General features: G+C 36.3%; 1 protein-coding gene across 1 annotated transcript in view; it reads right to left on the bottom strand.

Annotated features, from left to right (window-relative positions):
• The window catches only part of ADGRV1 (adhesion G protein-coupled receptor V1), a 267,302-nt gene that overhangs the window by 158,348 nt on the left and 86,341 nt on the right, over positions 1 to 22,613 (bottom strand). Inside the window, exons 47-69 of the mRNA XM_056514381.1 lie at positions 22,080 to 22,246; positions 21,854 to 21,997; positions 20,880 to 20,987; positions 20,140 to 20,392; positions 19,375 to 19,494; positions 18,983 to 19,205; positions 18,304 to 18,508; positions 17,211 to 17,357; positions 14,699 to 14,954; positions 11,830 to 12,038; positions 11,082 to 11,255; positions 10,517 to 10,699; positions 9,631 to 9,810; positions 8,886 to 9,050; positions 7,503 to 7,620; positions 7,092 to 7,215; positions 4,102 to 4,240; positions 3,778 to 3,963; positions 3,281 to 3,513; positions 2,617 to 2,765; positions 2,322 to 2,523; positions 1,597 to 1,813; positions 272 to 511 (exon numbers count right to left, since the gene is read on the bottom strand). Coding sequence (XP_056370356.1) covers positions 272 to 511; positions 1,597 to 1,813; positions 2,322 to 2,523; positions 2,617 to 2,765; positions 3,281 to 3,513; positions 3,778 to 3,963; positions 4,102 to 4,240; positions 7,092 to 7,215; positions 7,503 to 7,620; positions 8,886 to 9,050; positions 9,631 to 9,810; positions 10,517 to 10,699; positions 11,082 to 11,255; positions 11,830 to 12,038; positions 14,699 to 14,954; positions 17,211 to 17,357; positions 18,304 to 18,508; positions 18,983 to 19,205; positions 19,375 to 19,494; positions 20,140 to 20,392; positions 20,880 to 20,987; positions 21,854 to 21,997; positions 22,080 to 22,246 — 4,142 coding nt within the window. The remainder of the gene's footprint in view (positions 1 to 271; positions 512 to 1,596; positions 1,814 to 2,321; positions 2,524 to 2,616; positions 2,766 to 3,280; positions 3,514 to 3,777; positions 3,964 to 4,101; positions 4,241 to 7,091; positions 7,216 to 7,502; positions 7,621 to 8,885; positions 9,051 to 9,630; positions 9,811 to 10,516; positions 10,700 to 11,081; positions 11,256 to 11,829; positions 12,039 to 14,698; positions 14,955 to 17,210; positions 17,358 to 18,303; positions 18,509 to 18,982; positions 19,206 to 19,374; positions 19,495 to 20,139; positions 20,393 to 20,879; positions 20,988 to 21,853; positions 21,998 to 22,079; positions 22,247 to 22,613) is intronic.

The following is a 22,613-nucleotide window of genomic DNA, read 5'->3' as shown; positions in this document are numbered from 1 at the left end:
ATATATAGAAATGAGGGCTCAATCCCTGCTCTCTCCAAAGAGAACTTTAGAAAACTGCAAATAAGAGAGCAGCCAGCTCAATGCTTTTATACCAATTTTTACTGATAGATTCCCCACCCTATTCCTTTCAGAATTGAATATAATCTAACAGTACAAAGGTCAAAAAAGCTAAATGACTAAGTAATAATTATGATCAATTTTTAAAAGCTTTGCAGGATAAATACTAGTCACAACAGAAATCTCTGAAGAAAGAGAAGCAATAGTAACTTACTATTAATGTAATGCTGTTTGCCTTAGAATCTATTTCTGTTTCACCTTTTATAAGGCTCAGTCGAATAATGAAGGTTTCCTGGACTTCAACTTCTTCATGAGGATAGATTTGTAAATTAATTGTTCTCAGACCTCCTTCTCCTTCTTCAAAATAGAGTGTTCCATTCACAGGGTCACCAATGTCACTATTCAGAGGAGACAAAATCTCATCTGCATTGGGTCCCAAAATGTCCCAGTTAATCTGTGGAAGAGATCAGTTGCAGATTTAGAGGAGTGATATAACAGCATCCCAAGGGGAGAAGCAACAGAGTACCAAAAGTACTTAGCTATGTTTAAATCTTTGCTGCTGCTATGACAGAATAGTTGCAATTAATTCTATGGAGCAAAATATAGATGCCTTTGAAAAAGTACACATAACAATTTAAAAATGACAATTTTAAAGTGTTAGTCACAATGCCAGTTTATTAAATTTTGGATGTTAGTAATAGAAAAGAAACTAAGATTTCTTTAGCATATAGCAAGAATCACACAGGCCAGTGCCTATTTCTCTTCTTTTCATGACTTGTTTTGCAAAACTTCCCACATAAGTATTCATGATCAAGACCATTTCCTTTGAAGTGTGTTGTAAAGTCTAAAAATGACAAATATTTTCTAAATATATATTAAATATATATTAAAGACTTTAAAAGTCTTTAGTACTTCAGATTATGAAGAAAATTATGAAACCTTCATATTTCTTCAGCCTGATTAAAAGCTACAGCATTTCCAGCAATTCCCACAAATTTAAGGAGGTGATTTGGACCTTACAATTACGATTTTAGTAACTTAACTGTTTTCCACTTTTGTCCAATGACTTCTAGAAAAAGTCAAAGACTGAAGCAATTTTTATATGTGGAGGAGTTCATGGTTTTTAATGCAAATTTTCCAATTATTTGACAAGACTGAGAAAGGCCCATCACATTTTGCATTTATAACTGGCCTATATAGGGAAAAAAATACTCTAGAAAACTCATAGTAAGCAATTTATTTGATTAAATTAAACTAGGAGTACTACATGAAGTTAACTATAATTTTGGTGAGATTAGGAGCTAGCTCAAAACAGTGTACACAATACCATAATAAAAGAAGGCTAGCAGAAGGAGAAAGGTGATTTTAAAAGGGTAACAACATTTTCTGTTATACTGCAGTTATATGCAATTCATGTTTAATAAAAAGCTATAATTATCCTATTAGAAATCAGTCACTAAGAAAGCTCCCAAAGCAAAAGGCAAGAGCTTTCTGACACAGTCACTGGAAAACGTTCAGTCTTTGACAGGCAAGACCCACCTGTGCCTCCACCAACCGCCCAGTCCTTTCCACCACCAGGGACACTGTTGTGGTTACATCAGGGTTGGGAAGAACAATTTGGCTTTGGTTGAGAAATCGGACCATGCCCTGGGGAGAGTCACTTTTTGCAATGGTGATCTGGCTTACCAGGTGGAGCCCCAGGACTGCTCCACCAGTGGCTCCTGTCAGTTGGATTTCAAATTGCTCTGCAAATTCACTGCACAGAGAAAGAAAAAAAAACATTCTGAGATATCTGAGAGAAAAGAAAAACTATTAAACCTGTATTTAGTCATTCACTCATGCATCCAACTGGATCAGTTTAAAGGAAAAAAGAAATCATGTCCATAGGTGTACAGTAGAAAAATATTTCAGATATCACCATTCTGAGACTCTATCATTATTATACATTGTACTAGTTTTAATTTAAATAAAAATATAGCAAAATATTTTATTCTTCATCACAGTACTGTTGACATCAACATTTCTATAATGTAATTAAAAACTGTATTTGATTGCATACTATTTAACAGGAACCATGACACTAATATAACTGCTTTTTTTCCCCCCCCCTTTAGATGATTTCCTCCCTTAGGTGATTTTTTAGCTCTGGAGAAATTTGTTTTTTAATTCCAGCTCTATACATGCATATGTGCATTTTTTAGTGCATGATAAAAAAGACATTATCAGAAGTAAATTGGTGAATAAATATCTGAAAATTTAATTACCTTTCTTCATCATTTATAATAGAGATATAAATAAAAGACTGGTTCTGTCCATGATAAAAAGTTACAGTATTATTATGAATGACATAGTCAACACCATCAGGCAGTGCAGAAATACTTCGAGAAAGAAAATCAGCTGTGACATTGCCGTAAGTTCCACGCTTTCTCACAACAGGAATCATGATTAATCCTGCATCCTCTTCCACTATAAAAATCATTGAGAAAAAGTTAGGTTGTTTCAAAATTCATGCCATAGCCTTATCTTGTAAACTATAGTGAGAACTTAAGGTAAACTTACCCTGTAGGAGGACATACTGCGGATCAAATTCTATGACACCTTCAGCATTGTCATTTTTTGCAATAGTGACCCATACTGTGGAGATATTTCCTATTATTGGAGGTTGATCCACCTGTAGACCATTCTCTCTTACAGTAAAATCAAATCCACTTGCAAGGACATAAAAAAAAACAAAACCAAACATAAAAATACATTTTAAACTTGTTGTGAAAGTATAAAGATGTGTGTGACCATTTGTTAATTACTGCAAATAACTTTTATTTTCTGACAGTTACTACAAAAGACTTTTTTGTCACATTTCTTCATATTATGTTAGCAAGAATAGTAGTTTATTCCTAGAAATGTATGCCTTTCATTTGTTCTTTCCCATTTCATATTTTTATTGAAATTTCTTGCAACTTGACAGTTTGTATCCAATGTATGGATCTTAAGCTTTTCTAAATCTTAATCAGCAACATCTTTATACTAATGTTAAAATAATTTGGTTTACCATACATCCATTTTCTGTTATGATTACAATTATATCTGTCTTACATAATTTTACAGTAAAACAGATGAACTATCTAGCAGTGACTTTATTTAATTAGATCAGAATCCAAATATAGTTTGTTTTTCTAGTTTGTTTTTCTGCTTGTAACAAATCAACTGGGAATTGTAACTTTACCTTCCTTGGAGTTCCACTTCAGCAATCATCAATGAAAAGTTTTCAGGGCCTTCAGGAAAATCATCATCATGAATTTCAATCCAAATAATTTTACTTTCCTCCTCTGGTTCAAACACCATTTCCCTTATTGTGGGAGAAAAATCTATTCCTTCTTCTGCAGTCCCATTTATTATATGAAAGCAAAGACGCACTCTGCCATAAGATCCCCTGGAACGCACAACTGTGATGTTAACCTGAGGGAAAGAGAGTATTTTCTTTAAAAAATGGCCTTGTTTTCTGTTACAGTTGCCTTTAGGAGACATTTTAAAGGCACCTTTTCAAGGGTTCTGTCAGATAATATCAATATGATTTATCAAGTACAGAGTTTATGTAATTTAGCAAATAGCCTCAGTAATTTTAGAGACTGATTTATTTTCTTTCTAAAGTTCAACATAATTCTAGCAACAATGTTGATATCTATCAGTAATTTCACATAAAAAAAAATTTTAATCCAATACCCATTTTTCGTCCTCTGTGGTTTGCAATAGTGCATGGGAAAATGCAAACTCTCCATATGGATAATCACTGGCAGCCATGGTAATATTTGCTGTGCTGCTAGATTCATTTATGAGACCTCCATCACTGATTCGGGTTAGTTGAAACTGGTAGTAATGCTTCTCCTCAGGACAGTTGTCATCTACAGCCTACGGAGAAGAACCAACAACAGCTAAAAGGATTTAAACCATTTCCAGGGAGAGACATATAACTAGTTTCTAGCCAAGATCCTAAAAAAATAAAAGAAAGTACTCAAAATAGCAACTGGTGTCAGAACTCTCACATACCTGTATTAGAACAACTGCTGCAGACTGCCTGTCTCGCATGGTCAAGGTCCCCGATACTTCAATAAATTCTGTCTGATGAGAAGGTGTTATATTCCAATATATTATGATCTCCCCAAAAATCCCTGGGCCACGTACCAGGCTGCAGGTAAGGACACAAACACAAATATTATTTTTATCTTTAGTATTTAATATCCAGTGCAGCGATAGTATATCAGACTTGTGTGTATGGAAGAAATGTTATCAGCACTATGAAAACTTGAATTTTAATGTACTTAATCACTATTAAGAACAATAGAATTCCCTTTTCTTGCATTTTCAGAACATCTCTGAAGTTCTCTTTTACTTCTCTCTGTTGGGAGGCATCTCAAGCTGTATTTTTACCAAGAGGTCTATCAAGTTTCTTTCTATGTGTAGCCCAAAGACGTGACCTGAAAACTGATTTGTCTTGGCTCTATTCTACTTTTCAAGAGATAGATATGCAGAACAGAAGGGAAACTGGATGTCAGGATAATGTCAGGGGCAATTTGATTTATAAGGCAGATGTAGGATACCAGAACACTTTGAGATTTTCTGAGGTATGTTCTGTTAACGTAGGTTTGGATTTTTAGCTGGGGAGGGAGTCCATGACTTGTGGAAGTGGTTCCCTATGGGGACCTGGCAGAACCAGTTAGCTGGCAAGTTTTGAAGATAACAACCAGATTAAACCACTTAAAAGAGTTGGATACACCTTTGTGTGTGAGGATATGAGTGAGGACCCAGACACGGGGCACCAAAATGTGAGGTTACGAACCTCCGGCGCTCTTGGCACCAGCTTCGTCGGGTTATCTTAAATGAACAAAGCAGCTAATAATTGTTAAAATGTTATTTATTATGGAATAACATCAGTCTCAAAAGGCAAGCAGAAAAGCAATGGCAAAAAGCAATGGCAAAATGTAGAAAAGGTGCTATCTTCCCCCCAATTCCAACTCTTATACAGAATCTTTGCAACAAGTTAGGATGCAAGCTCTCCACTTCCTAACCTATTACAATTCTGGTTTCTTAACATGCTAGGTTATGTATAAACTACTCATTAAACCTATCTTGTTCTATCTGAAAAATGTGAGCAATATTCTTACTATAGCTCTATTATGTCTAAGCACTGTCTATAACCATGGTCCTGGAGCCTCTACTGAAAACATTAGCATGTTTTTCAGCCTTCACTAGAACTTGCACTTCTACTTTGGCATTTGAACCTTTCACTTACTAAAACGAATAAAGCTCATACTAAAACTTACTGACTTACTTACTTATCCTAAAACTTAAACTTACACATCTACCTTCTGAGTGAGTGCTGCAGAAAACTATAAAAACTGTTCCAATTGATAAAGCTTGAGAGCAAATGAACCTACGAACACCAATTCTCTCCTGAATCAGGAGAGGGGAAAGGGTGAAGACATGTACAGAAAACAACATGGAACACTGAGGTCAGTGAAGAAGGAATCAAAGTCTAGATGGGACGGGATTGAGGAGACAACTTAAGCTGAAGTTCTTTTGTAAGGCTATGGAGGAGATATATTTGATATATCAGATTTTGTTTTTCACTGTAATTCATGAAGTGCATGGGGAGATGTAGCGTTCTAACTACAGCTGTAAGCAGAAGCATCAATGTTGAAATAAGAAGATGTTGCAATCACTGTGATCCAATGAGAAGTTTAAATAGACAGAAATGAGACAGATGAGAAACCTTGCCCCAGGAATGGAAGAAAACCTCTTTTTCTCAGATATGGATAAAGAAAACTTTTGTTTTATGCTAGAACAGCTCATCCTTTAAATAGCATCCTAGTAAGTTGACATGGGCCATGAAAGCAGCTGTGGGAAATCTGTGAGATGTGGGAGGGACTTTCACACTGCAAACAGATTTTCCTTTCCCTGCAGCTGATTCACTGTAACACTAAATCCACCAGAGAACTGTTTCTTGTGGAGACAGTCCTCATGGCATGGCAAGAGAGACTCCTCTCCCTAAGTGAACTGAAGAAAGACCATTCTAGAGGTGGTAAACTGACTGTAAGTCCCAGGTTTTGTCTCTTCACATTGCCAGTGGGAAGGAAAAGAGGGTGTGGGGGGAGGAGAAGTGTTCTGAAGGTTTATTCTGATTTTTCTTATTATTTTTCTTTTAATTCTGTAAATAAAGTTTTCTTTACACCATTTAAAGTTTTGAGCCTGTTTTGCTCTCCTCCCAAGCCATATCTCACAGCAGGAAATGAGCAAATAATTCTAGTGGATACACTGGTGTTTCACCAGCACTAAAACCATTACATCTGTCTGTTACTTGTATAAAACCCTACTAATAACCTAATGCTTGGTGAAATAAGTGACAGTAAAGATTTGTCTGATCATTCTGCTCATAACACAATCTTAAACCACTTCTTGCACAAATAATCATTTTGTCTTTCAGGCTTCTTGGGCCAGTACCAGAAGCTGTTCTGGTGCTGTATGTTTGCTGGAAGTGTCATAATCTTTTCCTCCAATTCTCTTAGAAGATTATTCTAAGAATCTAAAACATTCTGTTTTCAGTTGACTGAATAAAACAATTGGATCTTGTTTCCACCAAAAACCCCATACCCATATTTTTTATGCTAGAACATAGCAATTTGCTGAAATACTATTCAGGAACAAATCCTGAATAAAGTTCTTGAAAGCACAAAACACCTTCAAATGTCACATTTCCTTACCCCTTTCCTTTGATTAACTTCCTCTTTCCTTTGGTGCAATGATATTGTAAATAACTTGAAGACAAAGAGGAATATTTGGACCTCCCCATTAATACTGAAATGACATATGCAAGGCATATTCTACCCTTCCTTAAAAACCATCACCGAGTTTTTAAAATAGTTCTGATTACAGAAATTATTATATAACGCAGTACTCAATAAATTCTGCCAAATGCGGAGTCTCATAGCTTTTGAATCTGGGCTGTTGTTCATTCTTTGAAAAAATGAAAGATTACCCACCTAATAAGAGCAGTTCCATTATAATTTCCTGAAGGTTCTCCAATCAAAACGTGCCTGGATGAATGGGCTATCCCAACCACCCCAGAAGCTCCTTCATCTCCAATAATAATGATGGTTGCAGCACCTATGAAGAGAACAATGCTTCTCATGGTAAGTGAAAACTAAGCCATGAACCACCTCTGGTAAATTTTGTGATATGAGTGGTTAAGCATCAGCTTCATAGTGGGCCTGTGGAACTCGCTTTGACTTCTTCAGACAAGGGACTTAGGGAAAAAGACTGACATTCAAAATTGCGACCAACTAGCTGCACACAAAACACTTGAGCACTGCAGACTAAAATAGTATGAACAGACTTAGAACAGCTCTCCCATAGAATATCTAAAACCAGAAGATACTGAATTAACTCTTTACCATGTACAGGGGATATCTCTGCTCCACCAGTAGAGACTAGCTGAATGGTAAATGTTTCATTCCCCTCCAACAGACCATCTTGTATTGCATGTAAAATAATCATCTTCTGGGACTCAGTCTGCATCATGTAAAGACCAGAAAGACATGGATATATATTAAATGAAATTAAACAAAATACAGTATTAATTTTTTTTTTAACATATCAAATGTCAAGAATGCTTGACATATTCTCTAGAGTTTTTAAAATATCAGATAACTGATCTGGCTGAAATTTTTTCTCATAGATTAATAAACAGCTAAAATTGTCTCTCAAATATTGCAATCCACTCTGAAAAATGCCCTCACTATTTTCAACTAAAAAAAGATCGAAATTCCTTTGAAATTGTATTCATTTAGATGTTTTCAACTTTGAGGAAACTTTCTATAGAGAAACCACATATTCAACAGTACACACATATTCTAAGGGTTAATACATTATTGAGATTAGGTATAGTAGTCAATTTTCTGCCTAGTCCACATTTTTGTCAGTGGGAAGTGGCAAACACATGGTATAAATTTACTATACCATGCATACAGAGTTGTATGCTTATACTTAAGAATATATAAAAGTTCAGGACAAAATGTCAAAGCCTATTAGCAGAGAAAGGATAGAAAGGATAGCAAAACTTTGCCAAATACTGATGGTTTTACCAGAAAAAAATATTTTCCAATTGACTCAAAGTAAAACAACCAGCATGCCTATTTATCTAATGAAAAACAAGCTTGTACTGAGAGAAAATAGATTATGCTCTGTTAAAATACTTTTCTTCATTAAATATTTTGTCTGCAAAATATCAATATTAACATAGTATCAGTATCCAATATTTTGACTCTGACTTCAAAGTTCTAGCCTGCCATGAAACACAAATTAAATAACACTGTCTAGTAGGAAAGTTATTAAGGTGATTTTTGGGTTGGGTTTGTTTATTTTTTTAATCTGCAGATTTTAAGCATTCATTTTTCTTTCTCACCCTTTCAATATAAATTTTCTTTTTAAGATGCCTGATACTGTAGTGGAATAAATGTTTCTGTAATCATTATTTACATTCAGTAGATTTCAATTTCTCTTTCTTAATTGTAAAACGGTGGATATTTGAAGAACAGCCTTCCTGCTGCTCATTCCAGGATCTTATGCTGAACTAGAAGAGCATGCCAGCTTTCCTTTACAGCTTGAAAGAAGCCTGAATATGATAATCCCACCATTCAATCTGACCTTTTTCCAGTGTACAGTACTTAGTAACCCACTGATTCACAAAACATGTAACAACAACCACACAAATGCACAAGTAGAAGGACATATTTATAAACCTAATAGTAAATAAGTTACTGCAATGTCTGAAATACCTCATTGAAATGAAGGGTACCATTTAGAGGAGTCAGATCATATCTGGCTGCTTCCTCAAGAATCCATAACACTGTAGCTGCTCCTCGTCCTCCCTGACTTCGAGTCACATTGAGCAAAACAACTGCAGCAGAGTCATCAGGTGTCTGAGGTTCCTTCACAGTTACCTGATGGAGAAAGAGAAGGAGAATGTGGGAAAGGCTGTATTGAAAAACTCAAAATCTGCATTGATAATGTCAAATGACATGAGTACATGTTTGAGAGAAACAACCGAAAATATTATAAATGATAATTTTGAACAACTAGCTAGCAAGGACTCGTTACTCAAGTGATTTCTGTATGCTCTATGATTGAAAACAATTACAATGTCACCAGCAGGCTCAGCACCAGCAAAATGGAGAGCAGAAGCACTGCAAGAACAAAGATGAGATATGCTTTGTGATTTCTTTCCAAATTTTACTTTCAGTAATGCAAATTATTTATTATACAGACTATCAAAGATCCTACCTAGGATGCCCCCAATTGCTAGTATAGTGAATTAAATTGATTCAGTCATGCAGAAATCTATATTTATGCAGCAGCACTTTCACTGTTACTGCACAGCCAGATGAAGACAGGCACTAATATCATTTCAATTAAATCACGTCTTCCACTGCAGTGAAGGCTTATAAAAATCAGCTATGTGCTAGTGACACAAATCCAGTCTCTAAGTTTAGCAGAAAGGAGTGCCACCTAAATCAAACTCACATTCTTTTCTTCAAACCCGAATACCCCAAGAGGGGAATCATTTGGTGGAATAGCAACAGTTACCACGGTGTCATTCCCAAGTCTTGCACCACCTGTTACCCTCACCAGGGCAACTTTGAATATCTCAAGGAATTCAACTTCATTGTCATCTATGATCGTAATTTCTATTTCTCCTGTAGCCTGTAGAAATGTTAAAAAGAAAAAAAAAGCAACAAAGCTTCATTTATAATATTCTGTGAATTGTTTGAAAAGAATTGAAAATAGGCAAATTATATTTAGTAATAGAGAAACAGACATTGCTCTCTTGTTCGCTTCTTTTCTTATGGTTGTATATTTATAATAAGATGATATAACTTCAGTAGTGATTTTTAAGTCCATCAATGTAAACCTTATTTGTTAAAACCAGCAGACTGCTCTGCTTGAGTATTCAGTAGAAAGTGAATGTTGACAGTATTGTCAATATTCAGTAAAAAATCTGCACTCTGTGCATATCTTTCCCTTTGCCACAGACCGCTTATGTACACTTAAAATCAAAATCCCTTGTGTACAATAAGTACTCTCAGGTGTAACAAGAAATCTAAAATTATGTGTAAAACACATAGGCTTATTCTGAGAATTTATAGTGAAGGTGGATTCTGCTACAAATTTTCAGTGTGACAGGTTTATTATTAGAAGTTTTGTCCTCACTTGCCCTACATACAAGCCTATTTGGTCAATGATTATAAATATTCTGGCTTTCCATGTTAAAGAACTGAAGCTGGGAGCATCATTCATATATATAAGGCCATAAATAATATGTTTTCAGTGAAAATTCTGCTAGAGGAAAACACGAAAAAAATCTTAAGCTGGTAACCCAAAGTCAAGTAAACTTTCAACAAGTGAATACCTGCCCATCTGCAAATGTAAGGTTTCCAAAGGATGGTGTGAAGTCTTCAAAGCTGGCAGTTGAATCAATGGCTTCCCAGAACAGAGTTGCTGACCCAAACCTCCCAGCCTGCCGAACAACTGGGAGTTTCAGTACATTCTGTGGTGGTGGCACCTCATAACCAGAAACAGCTCCAGTGATGTCCTGTACATTCAAACAGAAACTCCAGTGTGTCAACAAACTTTTTTTTTTTTTTTCCAAGTTGACTTGCAGTTAAAAATAAATTACATAACTACTTGTAAAATGGTCTGGCCTTAGCATTGACCTTGAGCAAAAATCTGGATTAAATGACCTCCTGAGATCCCTTTTGATGACACTGGCATCAGCACTTCAAGATCCATAGTACATTTTGTGTATTATTTGTGATGAACCTCTTAACAAAGAATTGTTTGTCTGGTATCTAGCCATTTTATCCAGAACAATTCAGCATGATAAAGCTTATCAGAACACTTTCAGAAGTCATCTGAGGAATCAGACTGTCTTGTTCAAAAGCCACTTTACATGTTTTTCATTCAGACTTACTTACCTTTGTAACATTAAAATTAAATATTCCTCTGGCATCATCATTTTCTTCAATTGTTATTTCAGCTATTTCTAATCCAAGCCTCTTCACACTTGGCTGACCTCCAGAGGAAGAAGTGATCAGATGCACATCAGTAATATTGATTATAAACACTTCATGTAATTCTGGAATATTGTCCTGAAAAAATAAAAGTTTTAAATGTTTTTGGTTTCTTTTAATGATACATTGCAAGTTTATAAAACAGTTGATCATTTGTAGATTTTTTACTGTTCAAAACTTCTCAGCATTTGGGACCATATAACCAATCCCTTATGAAATACCATATGAAATATAAAAAAAACTACTTTTGCTAAGATTTTGAAATTGAAGCTGACAAGTCAGATTCCAGCTCTGCAAGAACAGTGGAAAGCAGTGCTGGCTGTCATCTGTTACTGCTAATTAGAAGAGAGTCAGCTAGATCTCAGAAACCAAGCCATGACTTGAAAAACAGTATCTCCATTTTAAAGATATTTAAAGAATAAACATAATCTTTTTTCATTTTTCATTATTTTAAGTAAATTTTGTAACTATAATTAAACAAAGAATTTGGTTCATTCCCAATGATGAGTATGCAAGTTGTTTTTTTTAAGAGGTAGCTGCAAGAGTCCCAGTACAGCCATTTCTAGAATGTTAAGTCATACTACTAGTATAAAATCAGTGCCATTGCCATTTCTTAGACGATATTAACAGATAAACAAGTTAGGCTACTCACAGGCAAAATAGTGACTATGACAGAAGTTGTTGTTGCATTCTCTGCCATAATGACAGTTTTCTTTTCCAGTATATAATCCTCATTTTCTGTTGCTCGGTTGGAGGGGGGAAGCTCAAAGTTTGGCGCACTGCTCAACTGAACTGCAAGATCTCCAACAAATCCTTGTTCTCGAACAATTTGTAGAGTAACAGTAGTTGAATTCTCCTGCCCTATAGTAAGGAGAGGGAAAGAATTCAAGATATGATTGTTTTACAATCATAGAATATGCTGAGTTGGAAGGAGCCCATCAGGGTCATCGGAACCCAGCATCTGGCCATGCACATGACACTCCAAGAATCACACCATGGACCTGAGAGAATTGTTCAAACACTTCTTGAGCTCTGTCAGGCTTGGTGATGTGATCACTTCCCTGAGGACCCTGCTCTAGTGCTCAGCCACACTCTGGGTGAAAAAACCTTCTACTGATATCCGACCTAAATCTGTCTGAACTTAGCTTCATTCAATTTACTCGAGTCCTATCCCTGGGAACCAGAGAGTGCAGCAATAGTGTCTGCCCCTCCTCTTCCCATCATGAGGAAGTTGTAGGCTGCAATGAAGTCTTCTCTGTCTCCACCTACCTAGGCTGAACAGACCAAGTGACCTCAGCCACTCCTCATACAGCTTCCCCTCAAGGCCTTTACCATCCTCATGACCCTCCTCTGCATGCTGTCTTAATAGTTTAATGTCTTTGTTATATTGCAGTGCCCAAAGCTGTCCCCAGCACTGAAGGTGAGGCTGCCCAGAGCAGAGCAGAGTGGGACAATCCCCTCCCTTGCCCAGCTGCTGATGCTGTCCCTGATGCCCCCAGGACACACTTGGCCCTCCTGGCTGCCAGGGCACTGCTGGCTCATGTTCAACTTGCCATGGACCAGGACCCCCAGGTCCCTTTTCATGGTGCTGCTTTCCAGCATCTCATTCCCAGACTGTCCATCCATCCAGGGCTGCTCCATCTCAGGAGCAGAATCTGGCACTTTTCCTTGTTAAACTCCATAAGCTTGGTGATTGCCCAGTGCTTTAATTTTTCAAGGTCTCTCTAATTTGTTGAGGTCTCTCTTCAGGGCCTCTCTGCCCTCGAGGGAGTCAACAGCTCCTACCAATTTAATGTTGTCAGCAAACTTAGTATTCCTTAGAGTCCTGCATCCAAGTTGTTCATGAAGATGTTGAAGAGAACTAGGATGGAGCCTTGTGGAAGCCCTATTTTAACCTTGGCCTGCTTGATTTTCAGCTTACCTAACTACTACAGCTTCTTGCTAGAACCCACTTCAATTCTACTCAGTGACACAACAGTCTTTGGATAATTCCAGGGCTTAAGCAGATGAGCACTCACAACTGGTGTGAAAACACAAAACAGTATCTACATCTGGAGGTACTGTGCATTTAAACACTAAATCTATAAGAAGATATGGAATAGGTACAGTTTTATATGTTTGTTATGCAAATTATTACTTCAATACTTCCACTTTTTATTCCAAAACTTCCATCTCAATAATCTGCCTGGCCTTTCATGCCTAGGCCATCATTATTGATCCTAATACAGAAAGTGGTATTGAGGGCAGTCATTCTGGCTGTAAACATCACACTTCCTTAACTCAAATATCAAATAAGTTTAATAGACTTATATCAGTCAGGCTTAGCACCCTTTTGGGAAAGCAGATTTGTAATCTTATCCAATCAATAAATGATGAAGCACATAATCTGGCTAAAAGTGGTGGATTTGTGACTGGAGAAATAGAAAGAAGTAAAATATAAACAAATTTTTACTTCAAGCCAGTTTCTGGAACCAGGTATTATTTCACAGATAGTACTTGTGTGTATAATTAATTAAAAATACAACAGTTAAAGATTGGGAAAAAAACCCTATGCAACCAATGGAAGCTAAAAACCTTCCTTGAATCCTAATTTCAAAGTATAAATATTTATAATGTGTAAGAAATCAACAGAATCCCTTTACGTTATTTCCAGGTGTTAAACAAGGGAAAACACTAATTCACTTGAAAACAGAACATGTTAAAATGTTTTACCTATGATAATATAATCTGATGGAAAAAGTATTTTGTATATCTAATTTGTAAATATGGACAGAATATTAAATTGTTAGAAAATTCTGATTGGGTTGGTAAAATATGAATAGCCCATCAGGTAGCAGAGGGAAGAGCCCCAAAGAATGCCAGCTAGCTCCCTGAGCCAGGAGAGAGGGAAGAAGCCTGAGCATTGTGTCAATTCTCTGATCAAGCACCTGGGAGATCGTTTTCAACTTGGGCCTGGAAGGAAAGACAAATCAAACATGCAACTGCAAGCAGAAAAATACCACCTTTATCCTGAAGTGGAATTTACTCTAGTTCTGCTTCCTTCCTTCCCTTAGTCATGAGAGTAAAAAGCTACCCTTTTTGAGCCACTTCGAGAGAAAAGCTTTTCTATATAAATAATTTTAAAAATACAGCAATCCCATTAAATGGGCAACTTCTGCTTTTTATATAAACAGAAGTATTTATGCATTAGTGATTTGCAACTTAACTCTAACAAGAATGGTTGAACAATATTGATGTGTGCAATGTGAAATACAGCATAGTTACATATTTTGAAGAATATTTATGCTACACTTTAATAAAAAAGCACAGATATATATATATAGAATATACATACATACATACATATATGTATGTATATATATAGAATATACATACATACATACATATATGTATGTATGTATGTATGTATGTATGTAACCAGTCTTATGATGCTAACACTGCTAACCAGTGTTATAATGTTTCAATAATGCTGACTTTGAAAAAACATACATTCTTTTCTAAGAATCAAGAAACAGACTTACCTTCTGGCTCTGTGATTTTAACAAAGAGAGACTCCATATGCCACTCAATCACACCATGTGGAGAGTCACTGGGTAAAATGCAAAGTACAGCTCTTGCCCTTTCAGGATCAATGACAGCTCCTTTTGTGGTATCTTGAACATCCACAGTGGTGATACGGGTGAGTGTGATTTCCACTGCCTCTGAGAGTTCTGCAACACTGTCTGCAAGAATTGTCAGGGTGATTGTGGACAGGGCCTGACCTTCTGAAAATGTAATCTAAAGTTTTAAAGGGAAGGCAGGAAAAAAAATTCTTGTCAGTGCTGTTAAACCTAGAGTTTTATTCTGTAAACTCTATCAGTTCTAAAATGCATATACATACACACATACATATCTTATAGAATCATAGAATATGAGGTTGGAAGGGACCACAAGGATTATCTGGCCCAATCTTTCTTGGCAGTACCACAGTCTAACTAAGATGGCCCAGCATCCTGTCCAGCTCAGTCTTAAAAGTATCAGTTTTGGGGAGTTCAAAACTTTCCTAGGAGGGTTATTCCAATGGATGATTGCCGTCATGGTGAAAAATTTTCCTCTTAATGTCCAGTGAGAATCTCCCCAGAAATAACTTGCATCTATTATTACCCCTTGTCTTTTCAACATGACACCTTGTAAAAAGTAAGTCTTCCCTTGTAGCCACCTTTTAAATACTGAAACATGGTCTGACCATAAGGTCTCCCTATTAGCTTCTTCTTTCAAGGTTGAACAGTTCTCTTAGCCTTTCCTCATACGATAGGTATCCCAGTCCTCTGACAACATTTCTGGCCACGTCATGACCCCCACCAGCCTGCTCATATCTATTTTCCATATCAGGGACCAAAACTGAACACAGAATACCAGCTGTAGCCCAAAAAGTGCTCAGTTGAGTGGGCTGAGGACTGCTTTATCTCTGCTGGGAGTGGCCTTGTTGATGCAACCCAGAAACATCCTTTTGGATTGCCTCAGTGTTCGATATTGAGCTTATCGACCAGCAGAATCCCCAAGTCTCTTTCCCTGGAGCTAATCCCCTGTCAGGAGAGATGCCAGTGGGTGCTGCACTCCTGGAATACATTTTCCATAGTGCAACATTTGTTCCTGATGAATCTTCCAGCCTACCCTAGTCTTCCTGCTGGGTGGCTCTCCAAAGTGTCCACTTCCTCACTTAGTTTGGCATCATTGTCAATCTTCATCAAAGTACACCTGATCTCATCACCACATCACTAATGAAGATATTAAACACTGTTGGGCCCAATATTGATCCCTGAGGGACCACACTTGTGATGGGCTGTCAGTTTGAAAAGGAGCCACCACTCCCTGGGGGCAGCAATAACACATTAATTTATTTAGAAGAAGGCTATGGCAAGCTGTATCAAAAACCTTGGAGAAATCCAGGCAGCCAATGGCTTTTTCTCTTCTTATTACACAGCCTTTATCTCAAGATTTTTCACCTTATTTTCTCCTCATCCTGCTGAGATAGAGTAAGAGAAAACTAATTGGGAGGTTTTAGACAGCTAAGGTCAACAGACCACATATATTCATATCAAAAGAAGGATAAACATATATCTGTTAAAATCATTGCTGTATGAAGAAATGGCTACTCAACTTTTTTTTCTTCTTCTTCTTCAGATAAAATTATTGATACATGCATTGTTTATCTATAATCTTATTTTTAAATTGAAAGGGACACCCACTTGATTTGGCCTTTCTCAATATCAAAGATGTGTCTATAAACACTTAGGCTAACATAATCTGTAGGACAAACAGAAATTTCCCCTTATTATTAAACTCTCCTGACTCTTCTTGCCTGCAAAGCTATGCAGTGTACTCATGTCCTTGAGCTGGAATGCTCAAGGAGCACTCAAACAATTTCAGTATGATTGTTCTGGCATCCTTGACTTCCAGTCCATTTATTTTTTCTTAATTCTTTTTTTTCAAGGCTTTGTACCTGCTACAGACAGCAACAAGGTGGAGGACTTTGATTTACATAAACTGGTTCCTGCCAGTCCTAAGGCATATAAAGAGCTCTGGCCACAGGAAAAACTGGATTTTAACCTGTCTGGGAATCTATAAGTCTCAGAAACGGAAAACTGGGACTTGTCATATTCTGCTGGGCCACTTAAGCTCTTCATTGTATTGAGAAGGTCAGGACAAAAAGCAAACACTCCCAGATTCCCACCTATGCAAATGGTTTGACATTGTAGTTGAATCTCACAGCAGGAAGAAAGGAAGATGGGAATAGGATACTGCAGGTACACATTTCCAGTGCCTGGACAGTATTGCAATATCAGGTTCTTGAAGTGTTAGAGTGATATCACTGTATTATGTGCCAGCCAGAAGCACAAACCACTAGAATCACAGAGAAAGACCAGGAAGCAGGAATTAACAGAAAAGTGGGGCAATCTAACATTTTACTGTCCTTCTCACTCAGTACATCTTTATCTCTTATCTGAGATAATAAAATCAGCACTTCCCCATTAAAGTGATATCATTAAATACCATTCCTGAAGCTGGAAATACATCACTTATGCTCCCATTAGCAATCCACTCTACTGTAACTCGTCCATATGTTCCTATTAAACGTTCAACATTCAGGGTGATCAAGCTGTCCTGTTCCATTTCTTCAATTTGCTTAAATAAAGAACTCTGAAAAACATACAGAAGCAGAACCAAAACATTATTTTCTTAGAAAGAAAAGTTTCTTTAGGGAACAGGGTATTCAAAAGGGGACAGAGACATAGGGTATCAATAAATTAATCTACTCTTAAGCAGCTAAATGCAAGTCTATTGATTAAATTTATCTATCTTAATACTCAAAAGACCCAAATTTCACAAACAAAAGCATTTGAAATGTCAGACCCCTTCATCCAAAGGTAAAAATTCAATGGTTTTTATTATTTTTTTTAGTACAGTGTTTTATGCCCAAATCATATGAAGCAGGTAACAAACATGTAGACTTTCAAGAAAGACATATTTTTACTGCTGTTAGTTTACTATTTTTCACCCTCCTCACAAGTCTAGATGCAGTGTTTCATTTCAGTGATAATTCCTCTGTATTTTGTATCTTCATTATTCATTTAGTACATGTATCTCTTTACATAACTTCTACAATATTTGATGATTTAAGAATCAACAATCCAAATAATACCTTCAGTCTTACATTCTCTACAAAGCTTTTATATTTTGTTCAGGAAGATGGGCTCATCCTGTGGCATAACTATTTCAGAGGAAAAGAATCTTTACTTAAATCCCTTGATTAACCTAATAGTAGAGACTACGTTGCTATCATACATGCCATGTGAAAATGAATTTTCTAGGTTGCTACAAAATGAAACTGATAAAATAATTGTTTATTCTAAATGTAAGGGGATTATAAAAACCCCACAATAAGGAAAGACTGGAACTGAGTTTCTATTGCCTGTCATCTATATAGCCAAGTAACAATGCTAAATGGAAGTCAAAGCCCTTCTGTCTCAGGTTGCCACAAGACTTTAGAAAAAAGAATCCCATCACATGCAATTTCAGTATGTTTGTGTTCTGTGATTCAGAAATGATATATGCATATTTTAATGATTTACCTTAAAAGTTTTACCTGAGCAAATGCAATGACTCCATAGGCATTGTCATTGGGAGGAATAATTATGTTAACAAAACTGTGAACACCAATCTCTGCACCTCCTTTAGGGTTTTTCAGCCACACTTTAAAACATTCTTCCTCCTCTGGGATGATGTCATCCAGGATATTTACTGCTATCACAGCTTCCATGTCCCCAGGCTCAAATATCAATTCACCTGAACTAGCATACAAACAAACACATCAAGTGATTATAAACTGAGAATATGATTAATGAATTTCAAAAGCACCAATGGAAACTTAAAGAGCATTTTTGATGCTAAAATTGTGGTTTATATTCCTGAGTTAGTCAATGAGGTTTAAAGGTTGTGGGATTAGTGTTGGGTTTGTCTTTTTTCTTAAGGTAAGTAGAACATATAGTAACATACAGTAATTTCTTAATAATGTAACATAATTTAATTTATCCTAATAAAAAGCTTCAATTTCAACTTTAACTGTAAGTCCTTTTATTACATATTTTAAAGCAAATTGTGGGAAGTTTGACTTCAGGTTATCCTAGGGATACCTGTGAAAAAATCTTTTTAGTGTTAATAAACACACTTCACATAGGTGTCTATAATGGTTTCCACTGTAACAAAAAGACTGTCACAGAGAAAGGAATTAAAGAGCTTGGAGAAAAACAAAAAAAAAAACCTACCTAGGTATAAAATCTGACTGGTTGGAGATAGTCGTCAGCTCATAAATCTGGGAGCTTGACTCTACAGAAAGGGCAATCAAGCTCTTGCTGGAGTTCAGAGACCTTGCAGTGGTGGAAGTGACATGATTTGCATATGGGGCTTCCAGCATCAGAGAGAACTGGTTCCCTTCTGAGTTCCAGGAGTACAGTACTGTTGTGTCTTTACCAGAGAGGAGGATGTGAACTACATTGAGCAAGGAAAAGAGAAATAAAGAGATATATTTTAAAGTTTTTGTCATAGCAGAAATGCCCTTAGCAACACAATTGTCAAAGTTTCTCTTAGAATCTGATAAATAATATGAAAATTGAATGCATATATTTCTTCAATTCCAGTACTACAAATGAAATCTTACCTAAACCTGAAGGAGGCATGAAAACATGGATGTTTCTTACAGCAGAGACTGGAAGAGACTGAAAGTGTCTGAAGGTAGACTGCCCTGTCTCCCAGATGAAAATTTCAGAATTTCCAGTTTCTACAAAGGAGAAAAATGACAAAACCTAAATTATACTGGTGCCTGCTAATTAAATTACACACTGGTGGCCATTCGGTGGCAGAAATTGGCAGCTTTAATCACAAAGTGAGACCAGTGATTGTATCTTCCTTTTTACTTGCATAACTCTGGAGCATGATATCCCATTAGATGATTTATTCCATGACATCATTTAAGGGCTTTTCTGCAGACATTCACATAAAAGAACACTAAAAATCCCAGCAGACAACAGTCAAGTGCAAAGAAACCTATAGACTGCAATATACACTTTTAAATAGTCATAGGGATGCAGATATAAAGCAATGTCTAAAGTGTCACCCTTGTAATACAAATGCACTTTGCTGAACAACAATCTTTGCATATAAGAAGGTTCAGAAAAGCTCAGAAAGGCTGCAATTAGCAGCTAGATTAATAGAGTTATTATTTCTTATTGTTCTTGGGAAAATATTTCATTAGTTTCATAAATATTTGAGAACAAACACAATACTTTCATTTTCTGAAAGACAAAACACAGATTACTTTCATAAGATGCTTTTCAGCAAATTGTCACCCTCCAGTAATATTTTAATTTCTATCTAAACCCAGCACATACTTAGCAAACACAGTGGTTTGTTTGCTGCTAAATACCTTTTGCAACAATTAAATATATATCAGATCCAGAAGTCCAGGCCTCCATATGTGTTATTTCTTTTGCTGGTAACTGATGAAGATTCCTAAACTCATTATCTAGCCATTGGTACAAGAGCACATTCTGGCTGGTATTTGACAAAGAAACTATTAAGTACATAATGCCTCCTCGGGGAAACAAGGCAATGTTCAGAGCTCTGTAAAGTGGAAGTTGATGATGCAGCACAAATATATCTTTATTCCACTGGAAAATCTGTAAAAACAGAAAATATATTTTATTATATATTTATAAAAATCACTAGGAAAAAAGAAATTGTTTTGATGAAAAATTGGAAAGACATAATTAACTGAACTCCTCATTTCTGTGGTGGATCCTACATTATGGTGGAAGCACACTCATAAGCAACTGTAAGTTATACCTCACTGCAAGCACCTGTGTCTCTTCTTCAGATGAACAGGTTTATGGTCAGAAGCTATTTCTATTCCTAAAGCTCTTTAATGTAGTAGATTTCAAAACAGAAATTACAGTAGAAATATAATCAAACCAAGTCTAAACTACATGTTAAGTGTTGTTACATTTGAACAAGTTTAGAAGTTTATGTATTATAAATCTGTAATACAAATGTAACTAATTATTCAGGATATGTACTTACTTTTTTTTCTACATTTCCTTCATATTTCAAACTGAAAACTAACCAAACTACCAACATCAAAGCCACAGAGGACAAGTGCATTCTAACCTGGATGGAACTGAAACTGCTGTTATTGCTCACAAAAACCAAATAGTCTTCTTCATCCATAGCAAAATGTTTGACAAGTGTGGTATCCAAAATAGAGAGAGTCTGTATCTACAAGGAAGATATGGCAAAAATGGTATTTGGAAATCAGTTCAGGTCTATACATATACACACATATATTTTTAAAAAATGTAAAATTACATGCAAAATATATATAAAATAATGTACAAAAATTGTCCTAGATGTAATTTTATTATTTTAAAAATATATGTGAGGTCATTTTACAGAATTAATATGTTCTGTGGTGTCATTGCTCCACAATTTCTCTCTTTACTTCCAAGATCATTTTATCTCACCCTCAAAATATGACTATAAAAAAAATTAGACAGCAAGCTGTAATAACTGTCATGGTTTAGGACTGGTATTTTTCAATTCAGCGTTCCCACTGAAACACTCCAAATCATGCTGCTTCTTCCTTTCCCCCCTGTAGAGGGAGGGAGAGGAGAATTGGAAGCAGAAAAGGTGAAGATCACGGGTTGAGATAAAGACAATTCACTGCAAATAGCAATGTCATGAGAAAATGAACAATAAAAACAACAAAAATGGTAGCAGAAGGTACAAGAGAGGCAAAGATTCACATGTGAAAATGCTCACTATGCACAACCTCTCAATACATGAACTGTGACCACACTATGCCAAGCCCTGGGAAGGCCCCTTTTCCCTGTCCACAGAAAATGACATGAGGTGGTATAGAATAACCTCTGGATTCCAGCCATGGCCCTTCCTGTCTACTGCAAAACTAACCCTGTTCTAGCCTAAACCAGGACAATAACTTACATCACTGACTTATGCAGAATGTTCAGTTGCCAAACTAGCTGAGAACAGAGTGATTTTTCCCAAAACGTGGCTGGACAGAAGGGCCTCACAAAGTCCTTTCTAACCCCATTATTTAATGATTCTAAGTAACACAGATTTACCTTCAATAGTTTACGTCCAGACATGAATGCATACACACTGCTGTTGGAAGCTCCCCGACTGCTTCCTCCATGAGTAATCACAAGGTAGGGAGAGGCATGGATTTGGAAAGACATACAGCTTTTAGGATTCCACATACTGAAATTCTGAGAGAGGAACAAAAAAGTAGAACTGAAACATCAAGGTTTTACTAAGCAGCATGGTTGCTGTCTGTAAGAAAGCATTTACCTCAATGGCAACAAAAACTCCTTTCCACTGGTAGAGAGTAGAAAATACCGCTGGAGGTGAGCGCAGCAGCACACCATACAGAATTTCTTCTGATGGAAAGAAACACCAGCTAGCTGCTGACTCTTCCACAAAGCTTTGCAAGACAGACAGAACACTGATACTACCCCCTGCAATACAGTGTAAGAAAGAAAGTATTTATGTTTAAGGTCTTTTACAACATTAATTACATTTTCATTCTTTATCTGCCAAAACAAAATCTAGCATGGGAAATCACAGAATATTCTGAGTTGAAAGAGACCCACACAGATTATCAAGTTCAGCTCTTAAAAGTGAATGGCTCACACAAAACCCACAATCTTGACATTCTTAGCACCATGCTCTAAATGCCTAAACTATATTCTCAGTTGTCTGAGAATAGTTGGTATTAGTGCATGTAAATGCATGGAAATGGTATAGCCCTGAGATTTTACTGAGAGTTAAACAATAAATTAATTTCTCACACATTGCTATTTACATATGGGAAATGCATAGTCA

Source organism: Oenanthe melanoleuca, chromosome Z, assembly GCF_029582105.1.
Source record: "Oenanthe melanoleuca isolate GR-GAL-2019-014 chromosome Z, OMel1.0, whole genome shotgun sequence".
Classification (NCBI taxonomy): Eukaryota; Metazoa; Chordata; class Aves; order Passeriformes; family Muscicapidae; genus Oenanthe; species Oenanthe melanoleuca.
Note: the sequence above shows the minus strand (reverse complement) of the source record. Positions and strands in the feature narration are given on the sequence as shown.